At 35.9% G+C, this 17,309-nt stretch overlaps 1 protein-coding gene across 1 annotated transcript in view; it reads right to left on the bottom strand.

Moving 5' to 3' along the window:
* CCSER2 (coiled-coil serine rich protein 2) overlaps nt 1–17,309 on the bottom strand; it is a 199,473-nt gene that overhangs the window by 51,119 nt on the left and 131,045 nt on the right. The window contains 1 exon segment of the mRNA XM_017883729.1: nt 1,465–1,548. Coding sequence (XP_017739218.1) covers nt 1,465–1,548 — 84 coding nt within the window.

Genomic DNA, 17,309 nt, shown 5'->3' with positions numbered 1-17,309 from the left:
AAAAATACAAATTAGCTGAGCATGGTGGCAGATGCCTGGAATCCCAGCTACTTGGGAAACTGAGGCAGCAGAATCACTTGAACCCGGGAGGCCGAGGTTGCAGTGAGCCAAGATCACACCACTGCATTCCAGCCTGGGTGGCAGAGCAAGACTCTGTCTAAAAAAATAATAATAAAATAAAATAAAAAATAAAATATATGTAAAAAACTTTTCACATACACACACACATAAAATTCAGGAAAGAGGTCAACTTTGCTTTTAAAATGTCAGTAACAAACTCACAATTTTTTTTTCTAAACTGGGAGGTCATCAGAGATTACCTAAGTCAATGGTTCTTAACTGAGTGTTGAGAAAGAGATGGCCTGCTGTGAACCTGCTGACTTAATGTATTATACTGAGAGCAGTATACAAGCTCAGGGTTGGGAAGTAATTTGGGCAAGGACAGGTAGTCAACAAGTTGAAAAGCCAAGATGAGAGAACAAGATTGACTACTGTACTATACTCTTATGATTTTGATTGCTTTACATATAATCTTCTTCCCAATAAATCACTCTGCAACCTATGAGAAAATAATGCTTTTCTGTCCCACTAATTCCAGGCCTGGCCCCTTGAATTGTTTTGAAAGTGATATGTGCCACATCCAAGCAGAATTCACATGTGATCCTATCGAAGTTCTCTTCTCATGAGCATAACAACATCTCCCACAATAGGGACTGATCCTTTAGTATGGATCCCAGAATGAAGAAGACACATGAAGCAGAGTCCCAGCTGATCTACAGCCAATATGTAAGTGAAATGTAAATTTCATTATTATAAGCCACCATTACTTTCAGGTTGTTACTGCAGATGACTAGCAAACACTAATAAGTGTACTCTGAAAATGGGATGTAAAAGCTAACTATAACTTGACTTGAAAACATTAAGTTAACCAAGAATCTCTGTGTGTGCTTAAGAAATAAATATGTACTTAAATAGTTGCAAATAGTTGCAAAATAAAAGAGCTTTCTTCAACTAAACATAGACATAAAGATAATAAGAATTATAAAAAAACACTTTCACAAAAATACATCTGTATTCTGTATTTTAAACATGAAAAAAGATAAATTAATCTCATTTTGGTATATTTCTTCAATTTTAGGATTTATATATGAGAAGTACCTATAACCGTTTTAACTTTTATTCATACTCATATTTTAAAACTCAATTATTTATCATTATGAGCAATATATTTTCTTTTAAAATCATGTAACAGTAGTAATAAAGGGACAAATCATTATCCAACTGATAAATTCAAATTAAAGCACCACAGAGATATCATTTCAACTTAACAATGTAGCAAAAGTTAAGAACAAAACCTGATGCTGTAGGTATTAATACATTTATTATTGTTTTCATTGTCACTGTATCATTATTTTAGTATTAAAAAAGAATTTTGAAAAATCCAGCATGACTACATAGTCATACCTTATATACTTTATCACCATCTTCTGGTTCCGGACTGGATGGCAATGATAGTTGAATATCATGCAATGAACCACTTCCATCATGCTGTCAGAAAGAAGGGAAGAAAAACACTAGATTAATACAGTAATTGTGGACATTCAGTTCAACCTGAATTTGCCCAGACCAAATGCCAGCATGGTGAAGAACAAATGGGAGTTAAAATTTTAGAAATCTTCTTTTCCCCTACATATACTGGTAGAAGGAAATGTAGAAGAAGAAAAAAGGGAGCTACGGCAAGAATAATCTGCGGAAGTAAATAACACATACTATATAAGCAGTTGAAATAGAGAACCATTAAACACATGAGAAATTTCCTAAAGAATTTTAAGACTGTTTCACCTAAGAAAAATGTAAAACAAAAGTCAACTGAATCTGTTTTGGTTTAGACATGTTTTGAGTACTAGGAGCCATAAACAATAATATTAAATAACTCAATAAGGCTTAGCAGCAAAAGTAACTGAATTAAAAATACTAGCTACATGAGGATATATATCTCATAACTCCATTTATATGAAGTCTGAGAAAAGGCAAAATTATGGTGTTAGAAATCAGAAGAATGAGGGCCGGGCGTGGTGGCTCAAGCCTGTAATCCCAGCACTTTGGGAGGCCGAGACGGGCAGATCACAAGGTCAGGAGATCGAGACCATCCTGGCTAACATGAAACCCCGTGTCTACTAAAAAATACAAAAAACTAGCCGGGCGAAGTGGCGGGCGCCTGTAGTCACAGCTACTCGGGAGGCTGAAGCAGGAGAATGGCGTGAAGCCAGGAGGCGGAGTTTGCAGTGAGCTGAGATCGCCACTGCACTCCAGCCTGGGCAACAGAGCGAGACTCCGTCACAAAAAAAAAACCAAAAAAACCAAAAAGAAATCAGAAGAATGATGGTAGACTAAAGGGAGGGGGGTTACTGACTAAGAAGGAACATTAGGGAACCTAGTAGGAAGCTGGAAAATGTTCTATGTCCTGAGTGTTTGGTAGTTAAACATACATATGAAAAGCTTGTGCTATACACTTAAGATTGGTACACCTTAACCACTTAACTGGATGTATATCATGCCTCAAAAAAAGGCTGAAATAAAGATTTTTGTTCTAAAACATTATAAAGAAAATAAGATGACAATATTAAGTTCCACCGTTTGCTGAAGTGATTTAGTAATACGAAACTACATGCTCAATGGTTCAGAAAGACAGCCTCAAGAAAAATGAACCAGTGAAGAATACAACTGGATGATGTGCTACCTTGATCAGGGATGAGCCCCTGACCAAGGCAGTACAACTGAGGTTCAACACCTTATTTGTTCATATGACTCCTGGCTGCCTCAGTAAAACCAGTGACTGAACTAGCAACCTTCAAGGAACATAACATCGCAATCTTCCTCAGATATATCTTTTCTGGTTCTCCCATGCCATGAATAATGTCTACAACAGGGGAGGTGAGCATGTAGGTTATTTTCTTCTTAACTTATTGTACTGTATACCCACTGACACAGAATCTCTAGGGATGGGGCCTAGAATTTCTAAATGTGTATTTAGGGAAGTTCAAAAGGTAATGCTGATTGACAGTCAAGAGTAAGTGTTTGTCAAATTTCTAGGACAGATAAATTACTTTTCTATGGTGGTGTCTAGTGGACATTTAAGACTTTGATCTAAGAACATAGGCAACATTCTAATGAATAGCAATATTCTCAGAACACATTTTTTAAAATTAAGAAATAAAGAAAGTAAAGTTAGTTTTACAGGACTCATCTCAGTAAAAAGTTCATCTTTGTTATTACTGCCTAGACATATAAAAGCATGGCCAGTCCTAACTACAAGTATATTTGGGAAGACAGAGAAACTATAAAATTTGAATTATTTCCAAATATCTAAATGTCTTCTTCCCAACTGCAATGCAGGAACCCCAAGGAATGTGAGACAACACAAGCACATACTGCTTTGCATTAGATGCAGGTGCACTTGTGGGAAGTGTACAGCAGAATAGAAAAAAATAAAACAACAGCATTTAGGATAGAGGAAAAAAGAGAAGTCATACAAAACAGGAAATACCAGGGAGGTCACAAAATACCAGGAACTGAGTAAAGTAAATCCGTAAAGCTGTTTGTAAATTCATCAGTTCATCCCTGAGCAGCACTTGCTTGGATCTGATCCTAAACAGTACAGAGCAAAGACTTTGAAAAACAACCTAAGATCACTTCCCAGATCCCAGACTAGCCTCTGGTAGATTTATACTCAGAACAGATCTGGAAAGCATGGCAAAAGCTTTGAAAACAGAGCTGGCATTAAAACCACAATCAAGACAGTTAGCTGTACCTTGTAGCCTAAACTCAACCACATTGTTTGCCTGTTTAAAAACAAAATAAAGATTTAAAGAAGATCAGGAATCTCATTATACAATGTTCAAATATCTAATATATAATCCATAATGACTCAACATCTAAACAAAGGAGAAAATGTCAACTCACAAAGGAAAAGACAATCAAAAAATGCCAACACCAAAATGACACAGAAGTTAGAATTGGAAGATATTTTAACAGAGCTGTTCCTAAAATTCTCCAAAAGAGTGAACTCTTGAAGGGACTACAAAGAGGCAATCTCAGGAAAAAAACAAACAAACAAAAAAAATAGAATATAAAAAGTAGAAACAAACGGCAATTTTAGACCTGAAAAGAGTCAAAAAACAAAATTTTAAAATGCACTATTGATGGGCTAAATACTAACCATTTCAAATTACACAATAAACTTAAAAGAGTGATCAACAAAAATTATCCAATCTGAATGATGAAGCGAAACAAGATTGGTCAAAAACAATTCACAGAGTCTGCTAAGGAACATATGGGGACAATAACAAAAGAGGTAACGTTTCTATCACTGAAGTCACAGAAGGATGGGGTGGGCAGAAAAAATATTTCAAGAAATAATGGATAAACACACCCCAAATTTGGTGAAAGACACAAACCTACAGATTTGAGAAGCCAAATTTAAAAGAACGAAAAATACGCCAAACATATGCTCTCTGAATATAAGAGAATTTAACTAGAAACTAATAACAGAAAGATAATCTCCATACACTTGAAAAGTAGACAACCTTCTAAATCATCCTTGGGTCAAAGAAGAAGTCTCAAGAAAAACAAGAAAATATTGTGAATTGAAGGAAGATAACAGACACCACATAGAGAAATGAAAACACATGCTCACATGAAAATCTGTAAGCAAATGTTTACAGCAGCTTTATTGGTAACTGCAAAAAAATTAGAAGCAACATAAATACCCTTCAGCTGGTAAATGAATAAGCAAACTGGTAGCATTAAAATAGAACACTAACTGCAATATACAGAAACAAATTACTAACACATGGTACAGCATAAATGAATTTTTCAAGTTGCATTATGTTAAGTAAAAAAAGCCAGACTCAAAGGCTATATATTATACTCAAAAGGCTATATCATATCCATTTATATGATAACCTTTTCATATCAGTGGTTGCCAGGAGCTAGCAGTGGGTGTAGAAATTGACTTTAAAAGAAAATAAGGAATTCTGGGAGGTGACTGTAATAGCTGCACAACTGTCTGTTAAAGCTCATAAAACTGTACACTGAATTCATGCAGGTAGGGGTCTGTGCTTGATTTGAGGGCGTTTCCTGTTCTCTCCCCGTGTGGCTGCAGCTCACACGGGGAGCTGCAAACCTTTGGTTTGACCTAGCCCGATTTAGGCTTTGGAAGAGCTACAGAAACATCTCTAGAAGAAGCAAAGGTGTTGCTGGAGAAGGATACTAGGAAAAGAGTATGCGATGCCCTTACAGGTGAAAAATCCAAAATTGAGACAGAAATCCAAAACAAGATGCAACAGAAATCATAGAAGAAAGCAGAACTTCTTGATAATGAAAAGCCAGCTGCTGTAGTTGATCCTGTTACAACGGGACATACAGTGAAAACCAGTAATTATGGATGGGATCAGTCAGATAAGTCTGTGAAAATCTACGTTACCTTAACTGGAGTTCATCAAGTTCCCACTGAGAATGTGCAGGTGCATTTCACAGTGAGGTCATTTGATCTTTTGGTAAAAAATCTAAGTGGGAAGAGTTACTCCATGATTGTGAACAATCTCCTGAAACCCATTTCTGTGGAAGGTAGTTCAAAAAAAGTCAAGACTGATACAGTTCTCATTTTATGCAGAAAGAAAGTGGAAAAGGCTGGGCGTGGTGGCTCATGCCTGTAATCCCAGCACTTTGGGAGGCTGAGGCAGGCAGATCACCTGAGGTCAGGAGTTTGAGATCAGCCAGGCCAACATGGCAAAACCTCGTCTCTACTAAAAGTACAAAAATTAGCCAAGTGTGATGGCAGGCACCTATAATCCCAGCTACTTGGGAGGCTGGGGCAGGAGAATCACTTGAACCCTGGAGGTGGAGGTTGCAGTGAGCCAAGATTGCACCACTGCGCCCCAACCTAGGTGACAGAGTAAGACTCTCAAAAAATAAAAATAAAAATAAAAAAAGAAGAGAAACAAAGTGGAAAACACAATGTGGGAGGGGTTACCTGGCTCAGGTTGAAAAAGAGTGCTATTCTTACACTGCTAATAAAGACACCTGAGACTGGGTAATTTATAAACAAAAAGAGGTTTAATGGACTCACAGTTGCACGTGGCTGGGAAGCCTCATAATCATGGTGGAAGGAGAAGCATAGGTATGTCTTACATGGCGGCAGGCAAGACAGCATGTGCAGGGGAAATGCCCTTCATAAAATCATCAGATCTCATGAGACTTATTCACTATCATGAGAACAGTATGGGAAAAACCCTTTCCCCCATGATTCAATTACCTCTCACCAGGTCCATCCCACAACATGTGGGGATCACGTGCAAAACAAAAAAAAATCCATTACAAAGAAAAAGAGAAACCCTCCTACGACACTGAAACAGATGCTAGTGAGGGATTGATGAATATTCTAAAGAAAATATACGGAGAAGGAGATAATGATATGAAGCAAATCATTAATAAAGTCTGGGTGTAACCAAGAGAGAAGCACATCAAAGGAGACAGAATTTTGAGACTTAGAAGTTCTTCTGGGAACTGTATTGTGAAAATACAGATGTTGCCAATAAGGAAATATTAGTGAGTTGCATATATAAATTTGACAGCTATTTACACAGCCTTCTTCTAAGTAAAGGCAATGAATTCATTTCCTATGAGAGGATTTATTTAAATAAAATATGTGTATTAAACTCTCAAAAAAATCTGTACACCAAAAGGATGAATTTTACCGTATATATTACATCTCAATAGAAATGCATTAGCTTGAATGACGTCCCCCCTAGAAATTCATGCCCATCCATAACCTGTGAATATGACCTTACTTGAAAATAGGCCTTTACAATGTAATCAGAGAAGGTCATGTGAAGATGGAAGTAGAGACTGGAGAGATGCATTTACAAACCAAGTAATGCCAAGGATTGCTGGTAACCACTAGAAGGCAGAAGAAACGCAAGTTTCTCTTACAGAGCCTTCAGACAGAGCAAATCCCTGATGACAACGCCTTGATTTTGGATTTCTAGCCTCCAGAACTATGACAGAATAAACTTCTATTGATATAAGCCTCCAAGGTGTGGTAATTTGTTATGGTAGCTCTAAAAACCTAAGATAAGATTTGATCAAAAAACAGCTAAAAGCAAACAAAAAGGAGAGAAAAACACCAGATAAATCTCAACAATCGCACCCACAAAAAGCTGAAATAGCAGTATTATTGTAACACGAGAAGCAAGGTAGCATTACAGAAGGAAAGTATTAATAAAGATAAACAAAGAATTCTAATTAGTAATCAGAGGACCAATCTGCCAAGAAGATGTACTAGTCATAAACATGTATATATACCTGATACAATAGCCTGAAAATGTAACAAGGAGAAATTGAGACATGTGTATTATAGCAGGAGATTAACACTACTCTCAGAAATTCACACATCAAAGGCAACAATTTAGTAAGGATAAACAAGATATATGTAGTACAATTAACAAGCCTGATATAATAGACATACTGCTGCCTAAGATACAGAAAATATATAGTCATTCAAACAAACAGAGCCATCATAAAAACTGACCACACTGCTGGCTAGAGATTAACAAACTATGGTTCACACGACAAATCTGGCCAGTTGCCTCTTTTTACTACAGTTAAGAATGCTTTCACATTTCTAAATGGTTGCATTTGAGATGTTTTATCTACATAATAGCCTCAATTTTGTATCTTGCCCAAAATGGCTAAAATATTTACTATGTGATCTTCTAAAGAAAAGTTTTCCAAACCCTGTTCTAGCCCACAAAGAAAATATTAACACCTTCCAAAGAATTTATATCACAGAAATATATTGTTCTGATCAATTTAAAAATTAGAAATCAGAAATAAATTAAGTGAAAGCCCCATATACCAAGTTATTATTTTTGAAAACTGAAAAAAAATATGAAATAAAATAAATGCATAGGATAGCCCAAGACAACTAAGAGTCACTAGTATTTAAGTTATTAACATGCTTCAAAAAATTCTGCTCCTTTTTATTAAACACTCTAGCAGTCCAGAATTTAGGAGATCAAAAAGAGAAAAAGCTATTATTTCCATTAAAGCACAAGAGCCTTAAAGATTAGGAATATAACAATAACTGAATTAAATTAGTTACCCCCCTAATAACTCTGACACTAACCAATGGTTACTACTCTCTATTAATCCATGACTAGAATGAAAGTGCCCAGGCCAAAATTAGGAAACATTTGGTGGGGGGGTGTCGGAGGGGATCATAAAATAGAAAACATACTCTTTCTAAAAAATACTGAAGAAATAACTTCATGCATTCAATTTTCATGTTTCACATTATACATACTAAAGAGCTAACATTTATTGACCAGTGCTGGGTACTGTTCCAAGTGTTTTGCATAAACATATTTAATAAATGCATAGAAGCAAAAATAGTACAAAAAATCCATAGCAACTAAACAAAAAATAAGTAATTCATAGTTAACCGACTGTCTAGGAATTCTGGGCTGCTTTACTAGATGAAATGTTATAGCAGTTTCTACAGGTTCTAGTTACAATTTCTTAACTCTAAATGCAACTAGGATGCTAATATATTACCAGCATTTTATTAAAGACGGATAAACCTTCCTCTATTGTAAAAGCATTACAGGACTATTGCCAGCAAACCATCTTCGATTCTTCCTTTTTGACACATCACAACAGTAAATTTTTGTTCTAGTACTATAATTCTTCCACATGTTAACTTGCTGAAAACCCTGTAACAAACTCCTTCTTACCCAGGTGATTCTTCCATGAGTTTGCAAAAACTGAGATCTTCCTATGAGTTCCAGAGCAGCTGCAATGGACATGGATACTTGAAATGACTAACAAAAATGTTTGGCAGCACGGACAAGTCCCTACTAACAAGCATCATCAGTGATGTCAACAAAGCTGCCTTGTGTTTCAGATATGCTACAACATAATCACAAGAAGCATCCTAGGAAAGGGAGCAGAGGAAGAGGAGAGAGATGTTTTCTTTTCTTTTCAAAAGTTTGTTTTTCTTTTTTAAATACAAAGGTACATGGATGAACAATCACATCACATCACACAGTCCAGAATGTACACTAAAAATAACTTTTGAGTAATAATATAAAACTCAACAGTGGGATTTAAAATCTACCAATTCAAGCTACATTTGAGAGGATTTTAAAAACACAGACTTACAAAATACGATTTTTTAATAAGTGCTTTAGAGGTGAAGTGATCCTCACAGATGGTCAGGGCAAAGACACTTTGAAATAAAAAACATATCTATCCAGCATCCAAGTTAATTGGAATGCTGTTATACATAAATAGAACCTTTATAATATTCTAAGCAAACAGTATTTACAAATTTTTTTCTGTTTACGTTTTATTGAACCTACATATTTACGTATCTGTTACATCTGTACATATCTGAACCCAGATATCCCGTACTGTAGGTTTGTTTTGGCACTTAAAGATATTCCTAATTTCTACTAATTTTTCTACATTCTGATTTTTAAAAAATATCCAACTCCTCAAGCCATCTGTGTTCTGCTACAGTATAAGAAACTAATTTTTCCTAAACTAATAAATTTGCCTCAGTAACTTTTGCAAAAAATCTTTCTCTATGCAGGTGGATGCAATGGCACATGCCTGTAGTCCCAGCTACTTGGGAGGCCAAAGCAGGAGAATCATTTGAAGCCAGAAGTTTGAGGTTGCAGTACTTTATGATCACACCTGTGAACAGTCACTGCACTCCACATTGGCAACATAGCAAGATCCTGTTCTTTAAAAAAAAAAAAAAAAATCTTTCTATATCCAATTATTTTTTACTAAATACTTCAGCACATATTTCTATGTTTCCCATTCTCTTTCATTGCTCTAAGTCTATTTGTGTCAGTATTATATCCTCCTCTAAAGGGTTTTTTCCCCTTTCTCCTTTTCAATGTACACAAATCCTATCCTTTGGTGTTTCCAATTTTGGAGTCATTTTGATGAATTCCAAAAACAAAGCTGTTGTGATTTTGGCTGCCATTGTATTAAATCTATAAATCGTACTGAGAATAACTGTAGATACACAACATACACTCAAATTGTGTTTTATACAATCTTTATACAACACACAATTTATTAGACACTCAGATTGTATCTTACACAATCTTTTTATAACATCTAATTTGTTATCCTTTGCAACACATCATTCTTGTAATTATTTAACACATGTATATTTCCCTAGACTATAAGCTAGCTATCTTGATTACTACTTTAATACCTATAGCATTTATAATATTTAGTCTTCCCATAGAACATAAATGGTTTCCACAAAGTTTCTCAGGTTTATAAAGCACTGTAAATGTCTCTCAGTAAATTTACTGCTAATTTAATGTTTTATTGATACAGTGATAGCTGCCTTATTTACTACTGAAGTCCCAGCTCTATGATTTATTGGCCTTGGAGTATTGTTTATCTACTAGAACAGAGTTTTATATTTTGGGGCGTGGGGTGGGGACAATTTTACATTATTACTCAAAAGTTATTTTTAGTGTACAAAAAATTTTATTTTATATTGTGTTATAAAATAAAAATACATTTTATAACACAACCAAGTTCATATATACATGAATAGGTATGCATTTACATGTGTATGCATATATCCATGTGTATAATATAGGGAGATATACATATATCTCTCTCACTAAAAACAAATTTCGTGAAAAAGTATTTGTCCTTATTACATGTGATGTCCTCTGATAGTTTTATACTGTTTTACTTCATTACCAAAAATTCTAGTCATGATGAAAATTCATTTTAAGACCCACTAACCAGTTTTAACCTATAGTTTTCAGAACAATCTACTGGGTATAGGTTAAAAACTGTGTCCTCTTTATTTTTCTCTTGGATCCTTGGTACTGACAGAATAATAATAACTAAACAAATGCAGGTATTGAAGTAAATAAAATGAGCTTTCTGGGCAGCTACATAAAATTGTGAGCAGTTAAAAACCCTTGACTTTTATGTTATGGTAGCTGCTATTATTAACTGCTAACATGCAATAACTGCATTACATGTATCAGGTTATGCTGATACATCAGCATACTACGCTTAGCATTTTAGAATACCATCAGCATAATATGCTTAGCATTTTAAGATAGTGTGCATGCTACTGTGTCAGCATTTTAATGTGTTTTTGCTTATTTGTTTGTTTTGTTTTTGAGATGGAGTTTTGCTCTTGTTGCCCAGGCTGGAGTGCAATGGCGCGATTTCAGCTAACCGCAACCTCTGCCTCCTGGGTTCAAGCAATTCTCCTGTCTCAGCCTCCCGATCATTACAGGCATGCACCACCACGCTCGGCTAATTTTGTATTTTTAGTAGAGACAAGGTTTCTCCATGTTGATCAGGCTGGTCTCGAACTCCCAACCACAGGTGATCTGCCCACCTCGGCCTCCCAAAGTGCTGGGATTATACAGGCGTGAGCTACTGCGCCCGGCCCTACGTTAGCATTTTATGGGAATTACCTCGTGCATTCTTTACAAAATTCCTGAAGTAAGAGCTATTACAATCTCTATTATCTCTTCTAGGAAACTGCAGGACAGAGAGTTTAAACAACTTTTCCAAGATTGTACAAGTAGGAAAATTTGCCTGAACCCAAACTCCACCTTGGAATTGTCTATTCTGATTTTTTTTCTTGAGACAGACTCTTACTCTGTTGCCCAGGCTAGAGTGCAGTGGTATGATCTTGGCTCACTGCAACCTCTGCCTCCCATGTTCAAGTGATCCTCCTGCCTCAGCCTCCTGAGTAGCTGGGACTACAGGCACATGCCACCATGCCTGGCTAACTTTTGTATTTTCAGTAGAGATGGGGTTTCGCCATTTTGGCCAGGCTGGTCTTGAACTCCTGAACCCAGGTGATCCACCTGCCTTTGCCTCCTAAAGTGCTGGGACTACAGGCATGAGCCACTGAGCCTGGCCTGATTTTTCTTAATTACACTTATTCCTATTAGCTTTCATCATTGAAATGTAGAGATTCAACATTATCCAATTATCCCACAACTAAAAACAACTTGAATGTCTATCAACAGATAAATTGATAAAAGTAAAATTGTGGTACATATATGTAGAATGGAGTGCTGTTCAGCAATAAAAAGAAATGAACTACTGATACTAGCAAAACACAGATGCATATCAAAACCATTAAGGTGAGTAAAAAAATTCAGAAACAAAAAGAGTACACATCAAATGGTTCCATTTTGATGAAATTCTAAGAAAGATAAAACTTTAGAACCAAAAGCAAAATAGTGGTTGCCTGGGCCGGGTTTGAGAAATAACTGACTGCAAAGGGAAATGAAGGAACTTTATCACCTACAGAAATGGTCTATATCTTGAAAGTGGTGGTAATTACACAATTGCATATATTCATCAAAACAAACTATACACTTAAAATGGGTGCAGTTTATTTGAATGTACATTCTGTCTCAATAAAGTTGATACTTTTAAAAAAAATTCTCCTCTTTACCTTCCTATCCCTTTCTTAACAAGCCATTAGGTAAGACACAGCAAAATAGGTTTCCAACCCAAAAGCCCAGCAGGAAGTTTCAGAGCCTAAGCAGGTTGAAAGAGCATGTCTCCATAGGGAGGCAGCTTACCAATATATGTCATATCCCAAAAGGAGTAAAAACAGCATCCATGAGGGGTGGGGAAACAGCTTGATATTAGAGTCAAACTTAAGTGGAAAGAATAGAGTGTATGTGCATGATCAGCAGCCTGGCATGGGCTATCAGAGTCAAAGCAGAGTGAGGTGGATATCCACACACAGGATGGCCTGGCAAAGGTTGCCAGAGCTCAGGCTTCATAATGAGTAAAGCACCCAATCCCAGGTTTCAGACCCAAAATGGGTAAGGAGGGAATCCATGTGTAGACTCAACTGACGTGCAGTGTCAGAGGCCAAGCAGAGTGGGAAGGTGTCCATCTGCAGATGGGGATTGGTGTGGAATATCAGAGCCCAATGGGCTGACAAGGAGTCAGAACTGGAGTAGTATGAGAAAAGGGTACACGGAAGAGTGGGAGCAGCCATGCACGGGGATTCAGAATCTTAGCAGGATAACAAAAATAGCCGGGTGTGGTGGTGCACACCTATAGTCCCAGCTACTTGGGAGGATCGGTTGAGCCCAGGAGGTCGAGGCTGCAGTAAGCCGACACTGCGCCACTGCCCAGCCTGCGTGACAGAGCAACACTCTGTCGCAAAAAAACAAAACAAAGCAAAACAAAAACAAAACAAAAGAATGAACTCTTCATACTTTAAGCCTTGAATCCACTGATCATCCACAGATTAAAAACAAATAAAAGTGGACCTCTATCTCATACCTTAAATGCACCAAAATCAATTCCAAGTTATTTGAGATTTAATTGTGCAGGTCAAAATTCTTAATTTTTTAGAAAAGAATAGAATATTTTTATGACCTCAGAATAAGAAAGGATTTTCAAACAAGGATTTCTAAAAGTACAAACCACAAAGAAAAGTCTGATAAATTCACTATATTAAAACTAAGAACTTTTTTTCATCAAAGGATATCAGAGTGAAAAAGTAGTCTACACAACAGAAGATAATATTCGCAACACATACAACCAACAAAGTACTTGCATCTAGAATATACAAAAATCTCTGTCTCTCATACACACAAAAGATACGATAAGGCAACAAACATTCCATAAACATACAAAAAAGTTCAACTTTATTAGCAGTCAGGGAAATGCAAATTAAAACCACAATTAAATGTCACTATATTCTATCCACATGACAAAAATTCATAAGTTGGGTAATATCAAGTTTGCATACACGTGAAACAATGAAAAACAGTATCTACTACTTGAGGGGAGTAAAAAAGATTGAACTACTTTGGAAAACAGTTTGGATTTTCTAGAGTAAAATACTTCCATGCTTCAGGACTCAGAAATTCCAATTCTGATTAGATACTCCAGAGGAACTTTCTCATGGTTGTACCAGGAAAATGTTCAGAGGAATATCATTTGTCAGCGTCAAAAAAAAAAAAAAAAAAAACTGGAAACAAACAAAATGGACATTAAGAGTAAAACAGACAAAGACATTACGGTTTGTTCATAGATTGGAGCACCAATAGAGAAATGAAAACTAATGAAGTAGAGCCAAACATGAATGAACCTTCAAAAAATGTTGAATGAAAGAAGTCTTAGGGGAATACTCAAATTACAATTCCATTTATATAAAGTTCAAAAAGAGGCAAACCTTATATTCATGGAAATACAAACACAGATGGTAAAAATGAGAGGGAAAACTCTAGGTTCTGGAAAGGAAAGGTACTGCAATCAGGAAGGAGCATACAGGGAGCTTATTAATGTCTTATTTCTTAATCTGGGTGGTCAAGAGTACAAGCTCCTTCACATTCTAAGTTAAACTGAACCCTTATGTTGCATATATTCTTATTATGAATATTTCATAAACTCCTTTTTTCTTGGAGTAATGAGAAAAATGCGGGGATAGGGAAACATGCATGCTCTGGCTCTTCTTTGGTTCTTTGTTACCACGTGGCAATCATTCAGTAGCCTCTTAGCTCTTGGTAAACCCCACCTAGGATGATGCCACTTCTAATATTCTATCACCTACCACTGCCACTACCTGCACTGCCCCCACACACAGTGAATCAGAGAATTATGTGAGGGAAAAATTATTGGTTTTATTCTCAACGTTGGAGGGGAGGGAATAATGAAACTAAACATTTATATATCACATGTGACAGTTCATAAAACATTATTATACACTCCTTTATTTTTATCCCCCAAACAAGCATCCTGAAGTAGACATAACATAAATCATAGGAATCAAATATTTTGCAATGTAAATAAAATGTTAGGAAGAAGTATCAGCATGCCTTTCCATTACTCCATCTTAAATTCTTCATTTCTTATTGCAAGGTCAAAACAGATGCGGAATGTGATAATAGAGCAAACAAAAAATAATGAAAAGAAATGAAATGGGGAAAGAGTGGGTGGGTATAACTACTTTAGAAAATCTTTGTAGTATCTACTAAAGCTGAATATTTACCTAACTTATAACTAACCCAGTAATCCCACTTATATATACAATAAATACAATAAAATAGAAATAAAATACATTATATTGTATTTAATTATATTGTATATAATATAATGTATTATAAATACAATAAAAATGCATACATATGTTCACCAAAAGACACGAGAATACAGCAGCAAAACTGTTCATAATAAACAACAAAAAACGAAACCTGTCCAAATATCTATTATAAAACAAATGAAATAAACTGCTATATTAACACCATGGAATATTCTACAGCAGTGAGAATGATGCAGAAAATGGATGACTCATGAATATAATATTAAGCGAAAGAAGCCAGATATAAAACAAGTATATCCTATATTATTTCATTTCATTTCAAAGTTCAAATACAGACAAACTCATCTATATTTTCAGAAATCCATTGGCCACCATGAGAATGGGCAGAGGCTTCTGTTCTGGTAATGTTTCATTTCTTGCTAGATGCTGGCTATACAGGTATTTTCAGTTTCTGAAAATTCATTAAGATAAATACTTATTAATTATACCCTTTTCTGTATGTATATTATGCTTTGATAAGAAGTTTTTGAAACAGGGTATAGACACTTAAAGAGACAAGATACCACAAAATTTATCTTTTCATCATGTCCCCACATTCTTCATGTCAGGATCAAAATTCTTATTCAAAACTTCTAAATCAGGCAATAAACTATACAGAAGTATTAAGCTAAAATAATTCAAAAGACCTGAGTTTAAAATGCACTATACATTAATACGCAACTGGGTGACCTTGCAAAACACAGTCAAATTTCGGTCTCAGTTTTCTGACCATTAAAATGGAATTACTACTATTGTCCTTCTTATCCCATAATGAGATGTTGTGATGAGTAGTATGAGGTACACAAAAGAGATGTTTAAACTATAAAGTAACCTTAATTTGAGTAAAACCACAAATAAAAAATAGATCAAAGGCCAAATATAATGGTTTACAATTTTTAAAATTTTGTGTGCAGTGAGAACTTTTTTCAAGTGAACTCTTAAACAGTACTGTTTAATAAAACAAAGATTTCTTTGCTTGGGTTTGGCTAAGGCAACACAGAATCAGTGTTGTAGGTTACTTCACACACTCTTCTCCCTGCTGTCCCTCAAGGTATCTTCTAGAACACGACTATGTGCAATAGGCCTTGGAGTCATATAGATTAGGGTTAAAAAAAATCCTGCTTTTATCACTAATTAGTTTTCTGAGCCTCACCCGTTTCAATTATGAGGGTGAAGCCAGTATCACCTACTTTTCAGACTAGAGATAATGTATATCGGAGAACCTAGAAGAATGTCCAAATAAATTTAATGACTTTAGCCTAAAATCTGGTTGTGTGCAACAGCCTCCTATATATTATGACTTAAGTCACTCCCTCTGCTATTCATTTTCTACAAATCCCTTACAGTAATTGTTTTAAAAAAAATAACAATTTGGCCAAGTCACTTGTCTGGCTTACTACTACCAACAGAACAATGCCCCAGCTACCTTTATGGCACACAAGGTCCTTGACAACCTGCTCTAAATCTATCTCTTCTGCCTCTTCTCTAGCATCCTACATTATTATTATTATTATTATTATTATTATTCTTTAACTTCTGGGATACATGTGCAGAACGTGCAGGTTTGTTACATTGGTATACACGTGCCATAGTGGTTTGCTACACCTATTGACCTGTCGTCTATGTTAGGTATTTCTCCTAACGCTATCCTCCCCTACCCACCCCACCACTGACAGGCCCTAGTGTGTGATGTTCCCTTCCCTGTGTCCATGTGTTCTCATTTTCCAACTCCCACTTATGAGTAAGAACAGGCAATGTTTGGTTTTCTGTTCCTGTATCAGCTTGCTAAGAATGATGGTTTCCAGCTTCATCCATGTCCCTGCAAAGGACACGAACTCATCCTTTTTTGTGACTGCATAGTATTCCATGGTGTATACATGCCACATTTTCTTTATCCAGTCTATCATTTTTTTTTTCTTTTTCTTTTTTCTTTTTTTTTTTATTATACTTTAAGTTCTAGGGTACATGTGCATAACGTGCAGGTTTGTTACATATGTATACTTATGCCATGTTGGTGTGCTGCACCCATCAACTCGTCAGCACCCATCAATTCATCATTTATATCATGTATAACTCCCCAATGCAATCCCTCCCTCCTCCCCCCTCCCCATGATAGGCCCCA

The sequence above is a fragment of the Rhinopithecus bieti genome, unplaced genomic scaffold (assembly GCF_001698545.2).
Source record: "Rhinopithecus bieti isolate Rb0 unplaced genomic scaffold, ASM169854v2 scaffold_12689, whole genome shotgun sequence".
NCBI lineage: Eukaryota > Metazoa > Chordata > Mammalia > Primates > Cercopithecidae > Rhinopithecus > Rhinopithecus bieti.
The sequence above is the reverse complement of the archived record's forward strand: the minus strand, read 5'-3'. Positions and strand labels throughout refer to the sequence as shown.